The sequence below is a fragment of the Phocoena phocoena genome, chromosome 6, assembly GCF_963924675.1.
Source record: "Phocoena phocoena chromosome 6, mPhoPho1.1, whole genome shotgun sequence".
Taxonomy (NCBI): Eukaryota; Metazoa; Chordata; class Mammalia; order Artiodactyla; family Phocoenidae; genus Phocoena; species Phocoena phocoena.
In genome coordinates this window covers 105,190,542-105,212,585 of record NC_089224.1, presented here as the reverse complement: position 1 = coordinate 105,212,585, position 22,044 = coordinate 105,190,542, and the positions used below count along the sequence as shown (strand labels likewise).

The 22,044-nt window shown below is 37.5% G+C and overlaps 1 protein-coding gene across 1 annotated transcript in view; it reads left to right on the top strand.

Annotated features, from left to right (window-relative positions):
* SCAI (suppressor of cancer cell invasion) overlaps positions 1-18,732 on the top strand; it is a 136,049-nt gene extending 117,317 nt beyond the window's left edge. The window contains exons 15-18 of the mRNA XM_065879166.1: positions 5,797-5,869; positions 8,737-8,910; positions 9,103-9,203; positions 18,572-18,732. Coding sequence (XP_065735238.1) covers positions 5,797-5,869; positions 8,737-8,910; positions 9,103-9,203; positions 18,572-18,718 — 495 coding nt within the window. The 3' untranslated portion in view covers positions 18,719-18,732. The remainder of the gene's footprint in view (positions 1-5,796; positions 5,870-8,736; positions 8,911-9,102; positions 9,204-18,571) is intronic.
* Positions 18,733-22,044: the final 3,312 nt, after the last annotated feature.

Here is a 22,044-nt window from a genome sequence, read left to right as displayed (position 1 = left end):
TGCCCTCATGTCATAGAACCCTTCAAACCACCAAGAGAGGGACTCTTTGACACCCCTCTTTCAAATCCGGACCGCACTCTCTTTGTGGACGGTAGCTCAATACTCAGTCCTGACGGACGCCGACGGGCAGCCTATGCGGTGGTAACTATCTCAACTATTATCAAGGCTAACAGCCTCCCAGAAGGGACAACCTCTCAAAGGGCTTAACTGATAGCACTCATGCGGGCCCTCGACCTCTCTAAGGGCCAAAGGGCCATCTTTCTCCCTATGGTCGCAGGCATTTCCCTCGCCTCCTCTCTCGTTGCTGCGGGCATCGGGGGAGGAGCCTTAACATACAGTGTCTCAACATCCCGTGACCTAGAACAGAAACTCCAGCTAGCCATCGAGGCTTCTGCTGCCTCCATCACCTCCCTCCAGCGCCAGATCACCTCAGTAGCCCGAGTTGCCCTCCAAAATCGACGAGCCCTGGATCTCCTGACGGCCGACAAAGGAGGTACCTGCTTCTTCCTACAGGAGGAATGCTGCTATTACATCAATGAAACAGGACTCTTCGAAGACAGTGTAAAAGCCCTCCATCGCTTAAGAGAAGAACTCCAACGCAAACACCAACAGTCCGCCTCCCCAATTCCCGATTGGTGGCGATCCACCCTCTATACCTGGCTAACACCAATCTTAGGCCCCGTAATTCTCATCTGTATCTTGCTCACGTTTGCTCCCTGTTTTCTTAGGTTCCTTCGCAGGCGCATGGAGGAAGTCTCTCGGGTGGCCACAAACCAAATGCTCCTCGGTCCTTAAACCTTGCTTCCTACAGAACCCCCCGCTGGTCTCCCCTAAGCCTCGGACCTCTGGTCGCCCGACTCCCCTTTCGACGCCCCCATTCAGCATGAAGTAGCCAGAGATCAGAACGCCGCCCCATTACACCAAAGATGTCGGGATGTAAGGCCAACTGGCCCGAGGCAGGGGAACATAATCAGATTCACAGGTTGCATCAGACCGAAATTCTCCGGACCACCCAGTTCCAGAAACTGCCCTGGAGACATTCCGGACCACCCAGTTCCTGAAACTGCCCTGGAGACATTCCGGACCACCCAGTTCCAGGAACTGACCTGGGGACTTTGAACCCAGCCCAGCCTTCCCGCCTTTCCAGGGGCGGGACTAACGGTCCCCAGGATACCCGAAAAGACCACCAAATAAGGAATACCCTGTGCCCTCCCAGATTCACCACACCCCTTTCCCTTCTTCCCCTATAAAATCTTGCCCAACCCTCGCCCGGGTGCGACTTCTCTGGCCCTTTTCTCTCGGACCAGTGAACCTCGCCCAGGAGCGCTCCCTAATGAAGCTCACTTGAAGCTTTCCTGTTTCGCGGTGCCGTTTGTTAAGATCCGACCTTACAGATTCTTCTTGTTATCCTTAGATTCTTCTTGTTATCCTTAAAATTATCTGTGGGAAATTCACTGAGCCCTAGAATGATGGTATTTTCATCCAGAGAGGGTCTGCATTTGCTTCTGCTAGACACCTAGAGGCACTGCCATTTGGGGACCATGTGTTTGGGGTTACCTAGGTGGTATGAATCTGGGCTACAAACATGCAAGAGGGCTGGCTTACAGTTACAACCATCAGGACTGTTTGGTTGGTTTGTTTGCTCTGTCTCTGCTCTGCTCAGCACCAAGAAAATTTTCCTGTGGTCCCCCGAGGCATGGTCCTGGGGGGCAGGAAGGTGTGAAATTTGGTTTTGGTTCATCCTTACAGTAAGGGTGTAGACCTTTGGGGTTCCAATTTAGCAGGGCCAGTTTTCTGTTAGACTCCATCTTAGGCAGACCCTGAGCTCTGACTGCTGTCCCCTTCTCTGCATAAGGCCTTTAAAACCTAAATGCAAGTGGCTCGATTGATTGCCTCAGGGCAAAGGAGGCCTGCCGTCAGCTGATTTTCTAAGCCTCTTCTGGTTTTGCCTCATCTCTCTGACCTATCACTGGAGTGCCCCCGGGCTCCATCCTTTTTCCTCTTCTTTTCCAGCTACAACAGACTGCCCTTGATGCCCTCACATAATTTCATGACTCTAATTACTATCTCTATGCTGACACTTTCCACATTTATATCTCCAGCCCAGACCTTTCTCAGTTACTCCAGACTTGAATATAATCTACCTACTCTACATCTCTATTTGGTGATTCTCACAGAGACTGCAGAGCTAACATGCCCAGGACAGAATTTCTAGACGTCTTCCAGATCCAGCTTTCCCCATGTCAGTTAATGACTATTGTGCTTTTATAGTTGCCCTAGCCCAAATCCTTAGTTTCATTCTGGACTCTTCTTTCCCTCACACCCACATCCATTTCAGAATGTTTTATTGGTTATAACTAATAGATCCAGAATCTTACCACCTCTGCCGCCACCATCCTGGTCCATGCTACCATCATCTCTCCTCTGAATTATTGCAGTAGCTTCCTAACTAGGCTTCCTCCTTCTGCCCCTTGCTCTCCTAACACGGTGTGGCTGTAAGTCAGATTAGGACACTTATCTACTCAAAATCTCCGAAGGCTCCTCATCTCACTCAGAGTAAAGGCTTCATGTTTTCTGCCCTCACATGCCTCCTCCCCACCTCAGATGCATCTCTGATCTCTTGCTGGTCTCCCTATCACTCAGTTCTCTTCAGCCACAATGACCTTGCTGTTCCTCAAACATACCTGGCAGTCTCCTGCGTAGGATCTTTGTGTTGTGTTCCCCCAACCTTGAATCCTCTTCCAAAGATACCCACATTGTTTTCCAGGTGTTTAATCAGCTGAAGCCTCTTAAGAGTTCTCCCTAATTGCCCTATTTAAAATTATATGCCTCCCCAGCACTCTTTATCCAGTTTTCTTACTTTATTTTTCTTATAATCATAAGTTAGCTTCTATATAATGCCATGCACTATTCTAACACATTTAATCCTCACAATGCAAGGTGTTACTTTTATTATCCCTATTTTACTGATAAAACCAAGGCACAAGGTGGCTGATTTGGGATTTAAATACAGTCTGATTATAAATCTTTCTGTGCTGCTAACTATTCTGTCTTTCCATATGTAGCACTTGTCAGCTTCTGTAATATTATATGACTTCTTTATTTTGTTTACTGTGGGTCTCTACCTGCCACCTCCACCCCCATCTAAATGTCAGCTCCAGGAAGACAGGTTTAGGGTTTTTTTAATCTGTTTTTTGTTTTTTTTCTTAACTACAGTATCCCTAGCACCTAGAACAGTGTCTAGTTTGTAGGTTCAATGAATATCTATTGAAGAAAGATACATTTATTTATTTATTTATGGCTGCGTTGGGTCTTCGTTGCTGCACGTGGGCTTTCTCTAGTTGTGGTGAGCAGGGGCTACTTTTTGTTGAGGTACACGGGCTTCTCATTGTGGTGGCTTCTCGTTGTGGAGCATGGCTCTAGGCATGCGGGCTTCAGTAGTTGTGGCATGCGGGCTCAGTAGTTGTGGCTCACAGGCTCTAGAGCACAGGCTCAGTAATTATGGCACATGAGCTTAGTTGCTCCGCGGCATGTGGGATCTTCCCAGACCAGGGCTCGAACCCATGACCCCTGCATTGGCAGGCGGATTTTTAACCACTGCGCCACCAGAGAAGTCCCTAAAGTTGTAAAATGTTTTAAAGTCTCAGTTAAATGGATAATTTCCTGGGAAAAAAATATCTAATGACTACAAGAAGGGAAATCTGAAAGCCCAATCACAGGGTATGAAATAGTATGAGGGAAGTGATCAAAGTTATCTCCTTTTTCTCCATATAAAAAAGGCTCTAGCCATTTTGAGTTCACCAATAAATTCTTTTAAACTTTTATAATCTGCACACTTCCAGAGCAATGGAAAATATCAGAAATATCCAATTCATTCTATAAAAGGCCACAAGACATTTATATGACCTTGAGCATTTCCTTGGTCTTTTCTGAGACTCTTTTTCCTACTCTGTAATAATTTTATAGGATTGTTAAGATTATGGGTTAGGAGCTAAGAATCCTAGGATAGTCCCTGGACAATAGTTAGCACTCAATAAATGTTAGGAATCATTATGATAATGATACTATATCAAGACAAAAATAGCACATACAAAAAACTCTATCCCAGATTAGTTTATAATTATAGATTAGAAAATTTTAAATAAAATGCTAATAGACCTACTAATAGAATAATCTATCTGAATAATGCATCAAGGTTCCATATATGAAAATCAATCAATATTGTATTCCGTGTTACCTTTCACCCATTTTTCTATTAGGACAGTAGTCTTTTTCTTATGAATTTGAAAAAGCTCGTAATATTTTTCCCCAATTCATCATCTACCTTTTTGTTTTGCGGTACGCGGGCCTCTCACTGTTGTGGCCTCTCCCGTTGCGGAGCACAGGCTCCGGACGCGCAGGTGCAGCGGCCATGGCTCACGGGCCCAGCCGCTCCGCGGCATGTGGGATCTTCCTGGACCGGGGCACGAACCCGTGTCCCCTGCATCGGCAGGCGGACTCTCAACCACTGCGCCACCAGGGAAGCCCCATCATCTAGCTTTAGATTTAGTTCATGCTGTATTTTTTATTTTTGTAACTGGGTTTATCAATCTTAATTATAATAGTTAGGAAGATCTTCTAGATGACAAAAATAACCCTTATTTTCTTTCAGCACTGTTATTGTTTAATTTTTTTTACATTTAAATCAGATATATTTGAAATTCATCCTAGGTTTTGGTATGAAGTATGGAGCCAACTTTTTTTCTAGATAGCTATCAGTTTTTCCTACCAATTCCAACCATCATCTTTATCATATATCCTTAAGCCCTGTCTATTTTGGGGTCTAATTCTAGATTCTTCATTTTCTTGTTTGGTTTTCTGCCTCTTACGCTGTGGCACATATTTCTAATTACTGAGGCTTTGAAGTATGTTTTGGTGTCTGGTAAGTCTAGTTCCCCCTCTTTGCTCTTCTTTTTCAGAGTTTTCCTGGCTAATGTACCTTATCTGTATGCACTTTAGAATTTCTTTCAGCCACGGAAAAAAATCTGTGGCTATTTTTGTTGAGCTCAGTTTAAATTTTAATAAATTATTGAAATGACGTCTTTAGAATGGGTTCCCCTCTGAGAACACAATATATCTTTCCATTTGTTCAAGTCTTCATTTCTATCATTCAGGAGTATTTTTTAGTTATTTTTGTTTTTTTCACTCCTTATTAAGTTTACTCCTAGGAGTTTTCTTTCTTGTTTTACCAAACAGTCTATGATTTTACTTCCCATGCAGATCTGCCTTTAGGGAAAGGATATTCTTAATCATGCGAAGAGTAGTGAGTGTCAGTTTAATTCTCACCGTAAATTAACATATTCACATTCTGGTTTTATACATCATTCTGTCTGAGCAATTAATATGATTCACAATGAGAGATTAATCCAATCTTCACATACCAGTAAGTCAGGTTTTAGAGCCTGTGAGGCTGAGAGCCAGATCATAGATCTTGGCAAATTTACCCTTGTAAATATTAGTGTATGTTGCCCAATGGAGCAGCCTCTGGATAAACAGCCAGATGCCCTCTCCCTGTGACACTTCAACCATGTGTGTGCCTTTACTTTAAAAATCAATAGCTCACTTAATAAACTTCACCACTTTAAGAAAACCTGTTATGCATGTTAAACTTGAATGACAGTCTTTTCAGCTGTTACTGATGTTTCTGCATCTGTTTATAAGTAAAAGGACCCAATCTATACACTAATGATATGCTTTGGAAAGTTACTATCATTGGTCAAATCTTTAATGAAAGTTTTAAATTCTTATATATTACAGAATTTCACAAACTTATTTGGACAGCCACTAGTCTGCTTGCTTTCTCCTACAGCATATCCAAAAGCTTTACAAGGTATGTTTTGTCATTCCCTGTTGTATCTGTAGGTTGCAAATAAACTTATGTCTACATTTTGAATAATACTGCTCTGATCTTTGTCTCCCCCACCTATAGTGGTCAGTTGTGGATTTACAGAGTTTGATGTGGCAAGTGTCAGTCTGAAATAAACTCCGAAGTCTTGCCAACAACCAGAATTTTTTAATGGGCTACTGTTAGGCCTTGAGATAATTCTGAAAGAAATGATAAATCATCCCTGAGAAAAGAGTAAGGTTTTGGTCCCTTGCTACTGGGGAGCTCATGATTTGTGAATTTTAAAATTTGTGTTGCAGGTGTGCTGGTTGTCATCCATATAGCATGACTTCCTCCAGCTCTGGCTACATATTTTAAGTATCTTTTAACACCGTGAGATTTCTGGTCTAGAACACTTCTCAATCTATGCCTAAGTGTTAGAATAACCTAACTGGCACAATTTAAAGGGTGTCTTTTATTCACATTTTTACCTCGCATTTTTAAAATAAAAGAACCTCTTCTCCGGGTGCCAGAGAGACAGGTCAGTGTTTTGCCTTTTCTCAGGTGGCTGAGAAATGAAAAACTTTTTGTCTTTAATAATTTGTCCTCAGTAAGCAACACATAAAATCTAATCTAATTCCCAGTCATTAAGCTAGGTAAAATACTAAACAAACCTTAATCCTGTTTTAGCAGTACTTGTCACTGTTTCACTATCTCCCTAACTGTGAATAGTGCTGATGTCTCTCTGTGGGAGATGGCATTTTACTGCTACTTCCCAGCCAGAAGTCCTGTCTGCTGACATAGTTTGACACAGGAAGTGATGGTCAGCATTTGAATGCCCGAGAGAAGCTGGAGACTTTTCACCGTTGTTTTAAGGTAAGTTCTGCTATTTAACAGGGAAAAACATGTAGAAATACTAAGTTCATGTATCTAAAAGGCAAATCACTAAGGGATAGAACTTACCTTCAAACAACGGTAAAGCTCTCCTGCTTTGAGGACTTTCTTAACCTGTTTCTTATCATTTTTGGAGAAATGTAACCCCTTCCAATTGCAAGTGCTTTTTGCTATCAAATTTTCCTATCAAGATGCAGCTTTATTTTAAATTGCATGAACCTAATGGGTTAATACCACAATTATTTAATCTGAAAGGTTTTATTGTGAAGAGGGTAAAAACACAGACCCTGGAGGCAAACTGATTGTGTTTGAATCCCAACTCAGCCACTTACCAGCTATGTGACCTTGGGAAGTTACTTAGCCATTCTGTGCCTCAGTTTCTTTCCTATCAAATGGAGATAATAGTACCTACCTCATTAAATAATTCTGGGTACACAGTAAGTATTCAATATGTGCTAACTATTGTTATTATTAATATGGTTAATTGAAATACATGTCCTTAACATTTTTTAGTCCAGTATCCTATTTTTTGTGCTGTAAAACTTAGACCTCTAATCCCTTAAATGTGTCCCATCTGGACACAAAACTAGCAGATACCTAAGTATTTGGAATGTCAAATTACGTCCCTGCACCTCTGGTATCTGAATTCTGCAGTTCTCTCTTTAACCAAGAGTCACTTCATTCATTCAACAAGCATTTATTCCACATTTATTTATCAGGTGCTGTGCTAGGTAGAAGATATAGACAACCTCTTGGGCAGTTACTGTAGGTGCTCTGAGGGTTTCACAGGAGGAAGCACATGTAAGGTGAACTCCTGACCAGCCCTTGAGGGTTAAGAAAGTGGATGAAATGATATCTAAAGTTGAGTTGAAGGATACGTAGAATTAGATGGGGGTGGGAAATTGTTGAATAAGAGTGTTCTAGCAGAGAAAAAGCATGCGAGCATGTGAAGAATGAATTGGGGAGGAGCTTTGATGGAAATGGGGAGATGATGTTGGCCAGAGTGAGGACAGTGGCTGGTTAGCTGGAGATAATAATCCTGGAGAACTAGTAGGACTTGATGTTGGACTGGATGAGAGGGAATCAGGGAGAGGAAGGAAGCAGGGATGGACTGCCAGGTGTCTGGCTGAGGTGCTGGTAGAAATGATAATCCTGGATAAGAAGCAGATTTGTAGGAGAACAATGGGAAAGAATCTACTTACAAGTTTTGATATGTTGAGTTTGAGGTTACCTTTGAGAGTTAGGTTGAGTATAGTAGTCTGGAGCTTCTCTGTCCAATAGAAATATAATGGGAGTCACACATGTGATTTTAAGTTTTCTAGTAGCCACATTTTTTTTTAAGGTAGAAGCAAACAGGGGGAATGAATGTTAATGAGACATTTATATTTTATAATGCGCAGTGTGTCTCAGTTTGGACTCATCACTTTTGAAGTGTGTCTGGTGGCTACTGTAGGACAGCACCGTTCTGGACCTAAGGAGCTTATTTAGGCTCAGATAGGGAACTGGGAATTAGTATGCATATAAATGATAACTGAACTTTGTGCATAGGTGAGATCAGCAATGTGGAGAAAGAAAATACTGATATTTAAGGGATAGGAAGAGAAAGAGCAACTAACAAAGGAGAATGAAAGAGATTAGCAGTTCTAGTGCTTCTCAGAGGGTTCCATTAGGAGCTGCCCATGATCCAGCACTTGCCATATTTGCATGGAAGTTGTTAGTGGGAGGGGAAAAAAAAGCAAAGGAATATGTTCATTTTCCATTTCTCTTAAGTTTACGAGGCTCTATCTTAAGTTTTTTTCAGCAGAAAGCAATGTACCTGGGATATGTTTTTGTAGTTCCAAGCCGAATGTACTTTGTTGAAGTATACTTTAATGATACAGCTTTAATTTTATACATTGTCAGTATATTAAAATGTTCCTCAAATGCCTCTCTTTTGCAAAACTGTTGTCTATATATATAAAACATGTTTGTTATTACAGATCAATCTCAGCGAGGTAGCCTCTTCACTCTCTTTTTGAACAATCCTCTAATGGCCTTCCTATTTGTCTCTGGATTGTCAAGCATGCGTAGAGGCCTATGGGAAAAGTGTCAAGAATATCTTCGAAAAATCAACCGCGATATTGCCCAGCTACTGACCCATTCACGTTCAATAGGTACCCTACTAATCTAACTGCACACTTAACAGAATGTACTATAATGGTTTTAAATTGTTTAAATTGTTTGAATTTGTAAAGGTATTTGTTGAAGGCAGGAAAGTTGAGAAGGTTTTCCTGAACATTTCTTGCCTTTTGAAATGTATTTTCCACTTAAGTATCCTTTTACTGTCACTTTTCTCCTCTTTGCAGATCAGGCATTTCTCCAGTTTTTTGGAGATGAATTTCTTCGCTTGCTTCTCACAAGATTTATCTTTTGTTCAGCCACCATGAGGATGCACAAGATTTTTCGGGTAGGCAAAGAATATCATTAAAGATCAATTTTGCCATTTTAGGTATTTAAGAGTCATATATTTCACTTGTATTAAATAAACTTTGACTAGATCCAATATAATATTCACATATTAATATGTAAGGTATAAAGATGAACAATCTAAGGCACATCTGAGTAGCTACCACCCAGTTTAAGAAGCAGAAAGTTTTCATTACCTTTGAGGCCCCTCTGTGGGTCCTCCCTGATCCTGTCTCCCCTCTTTAGTTTTAATGAAACTAAAACCCTGAATTTTATAATTGTCATTTGCTTTTCTTTATAGTTTTGTCACATGTTTTTGTGTTCCTACACAACATGTTCATGGATCCATATTGTATGTATTCTACCTCTTGCTTTCTGACTCACTGTCACATTCCTGAGATTGAGCCATTTCACTGCTATATAGGATTCAATTGTTTGACTATACATCCCAAATTACTCATTATCTACTGATAATGGCCATTTGGGTTGTTTCTGGTTTGTTATTATTATAAACGATGCCACTGTGAAATCTTCCATCAGTTACCTGGCACGCATATGTAAGATTTTCTCTGCGGAACATACTAGTAGTGGACTGCAGGGTCAGACACTATAGATGTATTCAGCCTTACTAGTTAAAGCCCTGGTTATACCAGTTTACGCTTGCAGTAGCTGTGTGTAAGAGTTGCTATTGGTCTAATCCTTGCCAATACTTGTTGCTGTCATTCTTTGTGTTTCATGTGAATCTGGTGGGTGTAAGTAGTAGCTCATTGTGCTTTCAAATGTCATTTCTGGGATTACTCTTAAGGTTGAACAACTTTTCATATGTGTTACTCTGTGTTCGTCTTTATGAAGAGTGTGTTCAAGTCTTTGGTCTGTTTTGCTCTAAGTAGATTGTTTCTTTCTGTGTATTCATGTAACTAACACCCTTCAGTGAGGTTTTAAAAATTTTAGCCATTTTTCACTTCTTATAAGTAACATTTGGTTCTTTTTCAAATATGCTTAAATATTCTCAAAAGTCTTTTGCCATTTTTAGTTTTAAAATATGATATTTTTCCCATTTTATGACTGTAATTTTAAAATGTGGAAGAGTTTTGCAGTGAATACCCATATACACACTAGCTGGATTCTGCAGTTAACATTTTGGTATATTTGCTTTGTCACATATTTGTCCATTTATCCATCTCTCTTTTCAATTATCAGTTCATCTCAGTTTTTGATGCATTTTGAAGTAAACTGTGGACTTCACCCCTCAACACTTCATCATGCATATAAATAACTGAAATTTATATTTATTTACTTCTTTTTTTAATGTAAAGTTTGCATACAGTGAAATGCACAGAACTAAAGTGTACCATTAGATGAGTTTTGACAAATACATACTCCTTTGTAACTCAAACCCCAATCAAGTAATACAACATAGCATCATTCCAGAAAATTTGCTCCACACCCCTCTCCAGTCAGTCCACTACCCATTATCCCAGAGACAATGCTCTTTTTATTATTTTCACTACAGATTAATGTCACCTATTCATGAACTTGAATTATACAGTGTAAACCTTATTTGATCAAGCATATTCTTAATATTCATCTGTGTTGTTTCATGTAGAAGTAACTCATTCTTTTTGAGTAGTTCCATTTTCTGAATATATCACAGTTTATTTAGGCCTTCTCTTATTTTTTTTGGCTTCGTCAGGTCTTAGTTGTGGCACGCGGGACCTTTGTTGAGGTGTGCAGGATCTTTCGTTGTGGTGCACAGGCTTCTCTCTGGTTGTGACATGTGGGCTTCTCTCTAGTTGTGGTGCACGGGCTCCAGAGTGCATGGGCTCTGTAGCTTGCGGCGTAAGAGCTCTCTCATTGAGGCCCGCGGGCTCAGTAGTTGTGGCGTGTGGGCTTAGTTGCCCCGCGGCATGTGGGATCTTAGTTCCCCGACCAGGGATCGAACCCACGTTCCCTGCATCAGAAAGTGGATTCTTTACCACTGGGCCATGAGGGAAGTCCCCTAGGCCTTCTCTTTTTGATGAACACTTGGGCAGTTTTAAACTTTTGACTATTATAGATAAAGTGACCATGAACATTCCTATACAAGTCTTTTCCAGACTTAACGTTTTGAATTTTCTTGGTCATAGAATAGGTATGTCTTTAGTTTTATAAGAAACTGCCAGACTTTTTCTCAAAGTAGTTGTGTCATTTTCTTTTCCCAGCAACTGCATGTGAAAGTTGCTGTACATCCTTGCCGACACATAGTGTTGTCAGTCTTAAATTTTAACCAGTCTGTTGGATTTATAGTGGTATCTCATTGTATTGGTTGGCCAAAAAGTTCATTTGAAACTTTTGGCCAACCCATAGTTTCAATTTGCATTTCACTGTTGAATGCGGATATTGGACATCTTTTCATGCGCTTGTTAGCTGCATTTTATCCCATTCTGTTGGGTTGCCTTTTTGTTTTCTTAACAGTGGCTTTGAAGACTAAACTTTTAAAATTTTGATGAAGTTTGAACGAATCAATTCTTTTTTCTTTTGTGGTGTGTTTTATCTAAGAAATCTCTGTCTATCCCAAAGTCACAAAAATTCTAGGAGTTTATAGTCTTAGCTTTTACATTTAGTTCTATGATATGCGTTAACTTTTGTTTACAGTGTGAAGTAAGGGTTAAAATTTCTTTTCAATATGGGTATGAAATTGTTCTAGTATCTCTTGTTGAAAAGATTAGCCTTTTTTCATTGAGTTACTTTTGTTATTTTTTGAAAATCAGTCAACCATGTATGTATAGGGATATTTCTAGACTCTAAATTCTGTTCCATTGACTGATAGCATTTTTCTCTAATATACTGCTGCCTTGATAATTGTAGCTTTATAATAAGTCTTGAAATCTTTGTAGTGTGAGCCCCCCCTGCCATTGCCAAAATGTTTTATGTGTTTTAACAGTTCTAGAAGATCCTTTGCATATCTATGTGAATTTTATATTTTGATTGGGATTGCATTTAAATCTTTATAATCAATCTGTGGAGAGTTATATTTTAATAATATTGAGTCTTCCAGTGAATTAATATGGTATATCTCCCCATTTGTTTAGGTCTTCTTAGTTTCTCTCACCAATATTTTGTGGTTCTCATCATACAGGTCTTACATGTGTCTTATTAAATTTATTCCAAAGTATTTCAAGTTTTGATGATTTGTAAATATAATTATATTTTTTATTTCATTTTCCAATTATTTGTTGCTGATACATAGAAACAAATGTTTTTATGTATTATCAGTGAATAATGTTTTCTAAATTAACCTGTGGGACTTCCCTGGTGGTCCAGTGGTTAGGACTTCGCATTCCAGTGCAGGGGGTTCAGGTTCGATCCCTGGTCAGGGAGCTAAGATCCCACGTGCCTCGTGGCCAAAAAGCAAAACATAGAACAGAAGTAATATTGTAACAAATTCAATAAAAACTTTAAAAATGGTCCACATCAAAAAATTCTTTTAAAAAAAAATAATAAATTAACCTGTATCCTGCAGTCTTGCTAAACTGAAGTATTTTCTTTGTTACCTTTCTGTGTATTCCTTAAGGTTTTCTATCTACACGATCATGTCATCTTCAGACAAAGGCAGTTTTACATCTTCCTTTCCAATCTGTATGCCTTCTATTTTGTGTATGTGTGTGCTTTTTTCAGGGCTAGGTCTTACAGCAAAATGGTGAATAGAAGTAATGTGAATGAATATTCTTGCCTTGTTCCTGGTTTTAAACAAAAAATTAATCATTTACCATAAATTATAACGTTAATTGTTAGTTTTTCATACACACCCTTTTTCGGGTTGACTGAGCTCCTTTCTATTCCTATTGCTGAGTTTTTATCAGGAATGGGTATAAAAGATTGTCAAATACTTTTTTTCTGCATTAATTGATCCTGATATATATTAATTCTGTTAACATGGTGAATAGCATTGATTGAACCTTGTATATCTGGGCTAAACACATTTTGTGGTCATGTATTATCCTTTTGCATTGTTTGATTCATTTTGCTAGTATTTCCTTTTGGATTTTTGTATCTGTTTATGAATGATTATGGTATGGTATTTAATTTTTTCTTGTGATGTCTTCACGTGGTTTTGTTATCAGGGGAGTGCTGACTTCATAAATTGAGTTGGGGTGTGTTTCATTCTCTTGTATTTCTTAAAGAGTTTCTTTTCAATTGGCATTATTTCTTCCTTGAATGATTGGTAGAATTCATCAGTGAAGCCATCTGGACCTGGAGTTTTCCTTTTGGGGATGTTTTAAATTATGAATTCAGTTTCAAAGGCTATTCATGTTTTCTATTTTGTTCTTAGTTTTAATCACTTGTGTCTTGCAAGTCATTTTCTAATTTATTGCCAAAACATTGTTGATAATATTCTTTTATCCTTTTAGTCTCTGTAGACTCTCTAGTGATTTTTCATGACTCATATTGGTAATGTTTCCTGTCTTTTTTTTTCCCAGTCTAGCTAAAGTTTTGTTAGTTTTAATGATCTTTCCAAATAAACAGATTTCACTTTCATTGATTTTTTTTTACTACTGTTTGTCTCTTTTCTACTTAATTTATTTCCATTCATACTTTATTTTTCTTCTTTTTAATTAATTTTATTTTAATTTGCTCTTTTTAATTTCTGTTTTAAAACTTAGATTGAGGGCTTCCCTGGTGGTGCAGTGGTTGAGAGTCTGCCTGCCGATGCAGGGGACACGGGTCGTGCCCCGGGCTGGGAAGATCCCACATGCCGCGGAGCGGCTGGGCCCGTGAGCCATGGCCGCTGAGCCTGCGCTCCGCAACGGGAGAGGCCACAACAGTGAGAGGCCCGCGTACCGCAAAAAAAAAAAAAAAAAAAAAAAGAAACTTAGATTGAAAACCTTTTTCTCTTCTAGTACAAGCACCTACCCTTTAAGCTTAACTGCTTTAGTTATATGATTTCAATACTTTCAACTTTATTGAGACTTGTTTTATGACCCAGCATGTGAATTATCTTGGTGAAGATTCTTTCTGCACTTGAAAACACTATGTATTAGATGCTATTCTAATACATGCTATTAGATGTATGCTTCTGCCATTATTAGATGGAGTGATGTATAAATGTCAATTCAGCTTGATGTTCCAAGTATATTTAATAGTGTTCTTCAAGTCTTCCATATTCTATTTTTTTTTTTTCCTTTTTGTGGTACGCGGGCCTCTCACTGTTCTGGCCTCTCCCATTGTGGAGCACAGGCTCCGGACGTGCAGGCTCAGCGGCCATGTCTCACGGGCCCAGCTGCTCCGCGGCATGTGGGATCTTCCTGGACCAGGGCACGAACCTGTGTCCCCTGCATCGGCAGGCGGACTCTCAACCACTGCGCCACCAGGGAAGCCACAAGTCTTCCATATTCTTAACTTATTTTCTGTCTGCTTATTCTATCCCTGATAGAGAAGTATCTAAACCTCTAATTATACTTGTGAATTGGTTAGTTTCTCATTTTGGTGCTGTTTTTTCATTGTTCATTTTGAAGCTGTTATTGAGTTTGTATATACTTAGAGTTGTTATGTCTTGTTGAAATTACCCATTCATCATTATGAACTGTCTTTATGTGTGGCACTATTCCTTGATCTGCAATCTAGTTTGTGCAATATTAATATAAGTATACCACTTTTCTTCTGGTTTGTGTTTGTATGGCAAATATTATTTTATTCTTTTACTTTTAACCTATATCTGTCTTAATATTTAAAGTGGAATTCTTTTCAACAGCGTTAGGTCCTGCTTTTTTTATCTAGTTTGACCATATCTACCTTTTACTTGACATTTTTAGTTTTAAATTGCATTTAAATTAAGTATAATTCTTAATATAGTTTGAGTTAAATATACTATTATTTGTTTTCTATTTGTCCTGGCTGCAGTTTGTACCTTTTTTCTTTCTCTCCTGCCTTCATTTTCATTTGACTTAATTGAGGTTTTGTTTTGTTTTAGAATTTTATTTTAATAACACTGTAGATTTATGCTGTGTCTCGTTTTGCTTTTTTAATATCACTTCACATTTAATGTAATTATCTTCCAATAGTATTCTTCCATTTTCTCCCTCCCAGTCTCTACTATTATTGTCATTTGACTTTTTGAGTATGATATATACTATTTGATACTTTGTGGTTATCATAGCATTAAACAGTCAATTATCTTTTTTTTTTTTTTTTTTTTTTTGCCATGCCATGCAGCATGTGGGATCTTAGCTCCCTGACCAGGGATGGAACCCGCACACCCTGCAGTGAAAGTGTGGAGTCTTAACCACTGGACCGCCAGGGGAATTCCTAAAAAAATTTTAATGAGGAGGAAAAGCTTATATATCTATTATTGCTGGCACTCTTAATTTCTTTCTTTAGATTTAATCTTCCATCTGGTATCATTTTTCTTACCACAGAATTTCCTTTATCATTTCTTATAGTGCAAATCTGGTGGTAATTAATTCTCTCATTGCTTATTTATCTGAAACAGTATTTATTTCACTCTGGTGTTTTGTGAACCATGGGTTATTTAGAAATATGTTATTTAGTGTTTAAATTTTGGGAATTTTCAAGATATCTTACTGATTTCTAATTTAATTCCTTTGTGGTCAAATAGTATGCTTTGTATTGTTTGAGTCCTTTTAATTTATTGAGACTTGCTTTATTGTCCAGAATGTGGTCTATAATGGTACATGTTCTAGGGACACTTGAAATGAATGTATCAATATATGCTGCTACTGTTGAATGAAGGGTTCTATAAATGTCTGTTGGGTCTCGTTGGCTTATAATGTTGTTCAACTTCTTTATAGCCTTACTGATTTTCTGAATAATTGTTCTCTTATTACAATGTGTAATGTGTGTTTTCTTCTGGCTGTTTTTAAGGTTTCCTATTTACATTGGTTTCCTACAGTTTGATTATGATGTACTACCTTGATATGCTTTTCTTTGTTGCTTTCTTCCTGCTTGGTGTTTATTGAGCATCTTAGAGCTATCTAAATATCAACATATTTAATATATTTTAGAATATTTTTGGCCATTATTTCTTCAAACATTTTCTCTACTCCTCCCTTTCTCTTTCTGGCGCATCAATTACATATATGTTAAACAACCTAATATTGTCCTACAGGTCAATGATTTGCTTTTTTTTTTTTTAAGTGAAAAAAGGTTTATTTACATGCTCTTCATTTTTTTTAATGTCTGTTTTCTCTCTGTGTTTCAGTTTCTGTTGTCTTCAACTTTACTGATGTTTTCTTTTGCAGTGTCTAATGTGCTCTTAATCCTATGTCCATTTAGTTTTTCATTTCAGGGATTACATTTTTCTCACCTCTAGAAGTTCTTTTTGGTTCTTATAACATTTTCCATTTTTCTCCTCATTATATTTATGTTTTCTTTTGTGTTCTTGAATGAATAATAATAGCTAAAGTCTTTACCTACTAATACTGTATTCTCTATCATTTATAGGTTTGCTTTTATTGTTTTTTTTCTACTGGTTAGGGGTCTCATAGTTCTAATTCTTTGTATGTTTAGTAATTTTCTGTTAAACTGTGAGCATTATGAATTTTCCGATGTTGATTTCTCTATTTTGTTGTCTTTAAAGAGCGTTGGGTTTGTTCTGGCCGGAGTTAAATTACTTGAACATCTTTTTGACCTTTCCCTGGCTTGTTTTTAAGCTTTTTAAGGGCAGATTTATTACAGTAGCATTAACATACAGATGTAGATTTATTTCAGCCTAGTACTAAGAAGCATGATTTCTCTGGGGTCTCTTTTATATGTCCACTGTTTCAACACATATTCTCCACCCTTGGGGTGTTTGGTCAGAATTCAAACATGTCCCAGCCCTGTGTGAGCTGAGAGAGTTGTTCAGTTTACAGTAGCCCCAGCAGTTCCTGGTTTTTTGTTTTTTTTCTTTTTTTAGGGTTTTTGAGCTTTTCATTATTGTCACTCCTCATAGTATTTAGTGTGGTAAAATGAGAATTTAGTCTCTGTAATATGTAATTACTGAGGCCTACAGGCACAAGAGAGATAGAAATGACCTTTTAATATATGGACCATCATGTTAGATGTATAGAAAAATGGTAATTTATTTTTTCAGTAAATTTTAAGTATGTGGCAAAATTGTAGTCTATAGAAAGTACCAAATGAAGAAGAATTTCCAAATGAGAATCACTTTATTCTTGAAATTGTCTTCTTCTTTTGCTTCCATGTGATTACAAAAACTATTTTCTTTTTTCTTTTATTAGTCCTTCTTTTGTTTTTTCCCCTGATCTTTCATCTCTCTTTCTAGGGACTCTTTTTTTCACTCTCTTTGCTAATATGCTTAGAAACCTCATCCATTTTCATGGCTATTAATATTTATCTTCATGTAGATTGTATCAGTGTATATATTATATATGTATATAGTATGACATAAACTGCTCAAACCTGTCTTCTTCTTTTTTAAAAAATTTATTTTATTTTATTTTTGCTGCATTTGGTCTTCATTGCAGTGCGCGGGCTTCTCACTGCGGTGGCTTCTCTTGTTGCAGAGCACGGGCTCTAGGCACACAGGCTTCAGTAGTTGTGGCTCGTGGGCTCTAGAGCACAGGCTCAGTAGTTGTGGCACACAGGCTTAGTTGCTCCGCGACATGTGGGATCTTCCTGGACCAGGGCTTGAACCCATGTCCCCTGCATTGGCAGGCGGATTCTTAACCAATCTGTCACCAGGGAAGCCCTCAAACCTGTCTTCTGAGATACGGTCCTGAATTTTCAAATTCTGGTTGACGGGCTGTCCTCTTTGTATAGCCCATTACCTTAAATAAAATATACCTAAAACCTGAAGCTTTATACTATCCCCAAATTATCTCCTCCTTTACATCTCTTTTTCTCTGAGTAGCTCTCAACTCTTCTTTCAAGTCATCCATTCTTGAAATCTTAGTCATTTTTGACACCTCCTTCTCCTATAATTAATTGCCCAGGCCCATTAATTTGACCTTTTCAGGGTTTCCCATGTCTTTTCTCTCATTTTAATTTCTACTGAAACATGTATTTATTTATTCACTAACAAATACTTGTTGAAATTCTGTGTATTTTAGGATTTCCCCCCCAGCAAGTAGGAATTATATGGTTTCCACAATATAGCATAGTTCCCAGAAATGATAGGCCCCAGTAAATATTCATGAAATAACTCACTAAATGAATATATTGGGTTGAACCATATGAACTTATCATTTTTGGGGTCAAAATGGTCAAATGTCAGCAATTTCGTATGTTCAACAAATATATTACCAATATGAAGGAGAAATATGCATATTAAGTTACTTCTTAATACTGTTCATATTAACAGTAATATTAATGTGTATAATTTTCTTTCCTTAAACTATAGAATTGACTTTTCTCTTCTTTGTTTTCCAGGAAACACGAAATTATCCAGAATCATATCCACAACTGCCAAGGGATGAAACAGTGGAGAACCCTCACCTCCAGAAGCACATTTTGGAATTAGCATCCATTCTGGATGTGCGAAACGTGTTCCTTGAGAATACCATAGATGACTATTAAAACAAAAATCCTCTGTTGAAACAAGTTTTCATTTGCCACAGATTTTAAATGGTGCAGTTTTCTAATGTGATGACAGACACATAGTGATGTTATTTAGTTTTTATTTTTCAATTTAGGACCACCATTTTAAAAACAAGCTGAAAAAAATTGTTCAAACTTTTAGGGTAACTGTTTTAAAATACAATGTTTCAGGTCTTTTAAAAACTCAATCTTGGAATTTTTATTTTTTGGTTTTGAGGTATGGATACTTACCTCTAACATCTGATCCTACATTCATATAGTCACTATTCTCACCCTGAGAAGAGTAAATCATTTATTTTTGTATAATGAGGAAAACCCAACTCTTATACTTGGACCTTAAATGTGTGGATTTGGAAAACATGTAATTGTTCACAAATATGAAACTAGCCAGCATGGACTACTAAGAATCAAGAACAGAGCCCTTCTGTAATATTTCTTTTCATTCCAAGTTAGTAGATAGAAAAATGTGTGATTCTTTGAAGCCTAATCAAGATAGTTCTTTTTTTTTGTTTTTTTTTTCTTTTTTCGGTATGAGGGCCTCTCACTGCTGTGGCCTCTCCCTTTGCGGAGCACAGGCTCCGGACGCGCAGGCCCAGCGGCCATGGCCCACGGGCATATGGGATCCTCCCGGACCGGGGCACGAACCTGTGTTCCCTGTATCGGCAGGCGGACTCTCAACCACTGCGCCACCAGGGAAGCCCAAGATAGTTCTTAAAAACATTTAATTCGTTTAAATGCTGTCAGAATGTCAGTAACTGTATAGGATTGATTTGCATCTGAAAAGCTGAATCCTTAATTGAGGTCTTGAGATGATACATATCATTTGGAATGTGTGAGTCCTGTGTTATCATGAGATATGTTTGCATATTTTGTTTTCTTTGTATTCTTTGAATGCTGGAAGTGAAAAAGAACAACTTTTAAATCTTTCAGTCAAAAAATCAGGTTGTCGTTTTCATAATACAGTGTTTCCATAGGAATTCCATTTAAACTTTTATTAATTAATGAGATCAAGTTTAAAGACTGTCTAGGTTGAGGTCTGTGGTATACAGTAGAGTTTGTAATCTTTTTGCCTAGTTCAGATTTATGAAACTTCAGAGTTGTTACTAATTTTAGTTGAGGGTAACTGAATTGTTATATAATTAAAATGGAAGTTGCTTTTGCATTGACAATTTGGAAATTAGGTTTTTAAAAACTCCTTATATTTACTATTTTATATTTCATGCACAAGTTTTTTATTATTTTATATAGGGTTCAGTGTATTATATAAAGATTTTTGTGTTTTTTCTCCCCTTTCATCCCCTTCATAATTTTACAGGTACTAGCTATGATTTCTTTCCCCTCTTTTGACTCCCCAGCATTCAAGTTCAGAAATCGTTGAATCAAAAGCCCTTCTACCTAATTTTCTGTACAGGCTCACAACTCTGCCTCTGGCAGTCCCAGGGGAAATGAGGTGTTTGCTTTTGGTGCCTCTTTCCTATGTCCCTAGGGAAATTTTATTGTAATATTTTTAACTTGGTTTTTATTTCTAACATACAGAATTATTTTGGTCTAAGTTATTCATATATGTGTTCCAATTTGTTGGTTTTTCATCTGAAGTCTTGAAGTTATTGTTCTTGGGTTTGGGAGACTTTGTGGGTTTTTTAATTAATTTTTTTAAAAGTCATTTTTGTTTGTTCTTTTAAACATTATTTCAGAAGGCTTTGGAAAAGTTACCCCGGAGAGAGATTTCCTTTGCTAGTGGGTTTTTATTATTAGATAAAGACTGCTTTCCTTTTTTTTTTTCCCCCCAGTACTTTAATAAACTTCATAGCTTTCCTTTCATAACAGTGTTTACCTGAACCACAGCAATAGACTGTCCTTAGTTGTCTGACCTCTTGTTTCAATTCCCTGGAAGTTCTGTGCCAGTACTAGCAACACATATTCTCCTGTTCTCTGATGCTTAAAATAGTACTTATCATCCTGAGCTTTATCCTCACTTAACATAAAGAACACTGGCTTGAGAATTAGGAGACCTGAGTTCTAATCCTGGCTTTCCTGGTAACTAGCTTTATGCCCTTTGACAAGTGTCTTCATGTCTCTGCTTTTTAGCACTCTCATCTGTAAAATGAAGGCATTGGCCCAAGGTTCTGTCCAATTCTGTGGTTCTATAATTTGAACTCTTGGTTCCAAAAGATACTGATTTTCCCACCCCTGCCACCTGGAAAATTGGTTTCCCTTATTTTAGTATATACAACATTTTCTTTTCTATGTCATTTTTACCTAGTTTTTGTTCAAGAAAATATCTGGGTCCCACTTAGTTGTTGTAGAAACTAGTTCAGAGAGAGAATCTCCAGAAGAAATTGGAGCTTTTGTTATTAGTAACGTGTTTGTCTAAGAACAAGGGGTCTTGGAACTCACAGCTAGTGTTTAGATGATGACCTTGCTCCTCAAGTTAATAGTAGTGTAATTCCTTACTGGTGGTTAAAAATTTTAAGTGAACTAAAGTAATCTTGAGAGGAAAACTGTGCTGGAAAATTCTAAACTATTGTTTCATTCATGCCTTTAAAAAAATGTGTATTGAACAACGCTATACTCCAGATTTTGTCCTAGGCATTGGTGAAACAGACAACGTAGACTTAAAAGTCCTTGTTTTCATGATGCTTATATTCTAGTAGGATGAATCAGGCAATAAATATAATAAGTAAATTTATGTTAGAAAGTTTTAAATAGTATGAAGAAAATTTAGAGTGTGGCAAGGGAAATTTTTCGTTTGTTTTTAGGCAGAAAATAATGTTTCAGTGAGTGATCGGGGTAGGCCTTATTGTGAAGGTTACATTTGTGCAAACACTTGTATTCCTTTGTTGTTGTTTTTTTTAACTTTTTGTTATGAAAATTTAAAACATACACAGAGTTTAATGAACATTTTATACCCATTACCCAGCTTCTACATTTTAAGACCTTACTTTAATTAAGGAAGAGGAAATGAAAAAGGACAATCACTCAATGGGCTCAAGATGGCAATGGCAGAGAATCTTATTTTCTCAATATATACTGCTCCCCTTTATGAATATTAAAATGTTAAACCCTTTATTTATTTTTAGAATTCATAGAAATTTAAATTTTGGAACTAAGAACAAAGCAAAACAATGAGAAAGGGTACTTCTTTGCTTTCAAATTGCACAAACTCCCCCCTGGAGATTCTGATAGTGTCTCACCTCACCTAAGAACCACTGTAAACAAAATAGTGTAAGAGTGCAAGAAGTCAGTTATATACAAAACAAAATTAAGCACAATGGAATTGTTTTCTCTTTCTTTGTCCGTATATT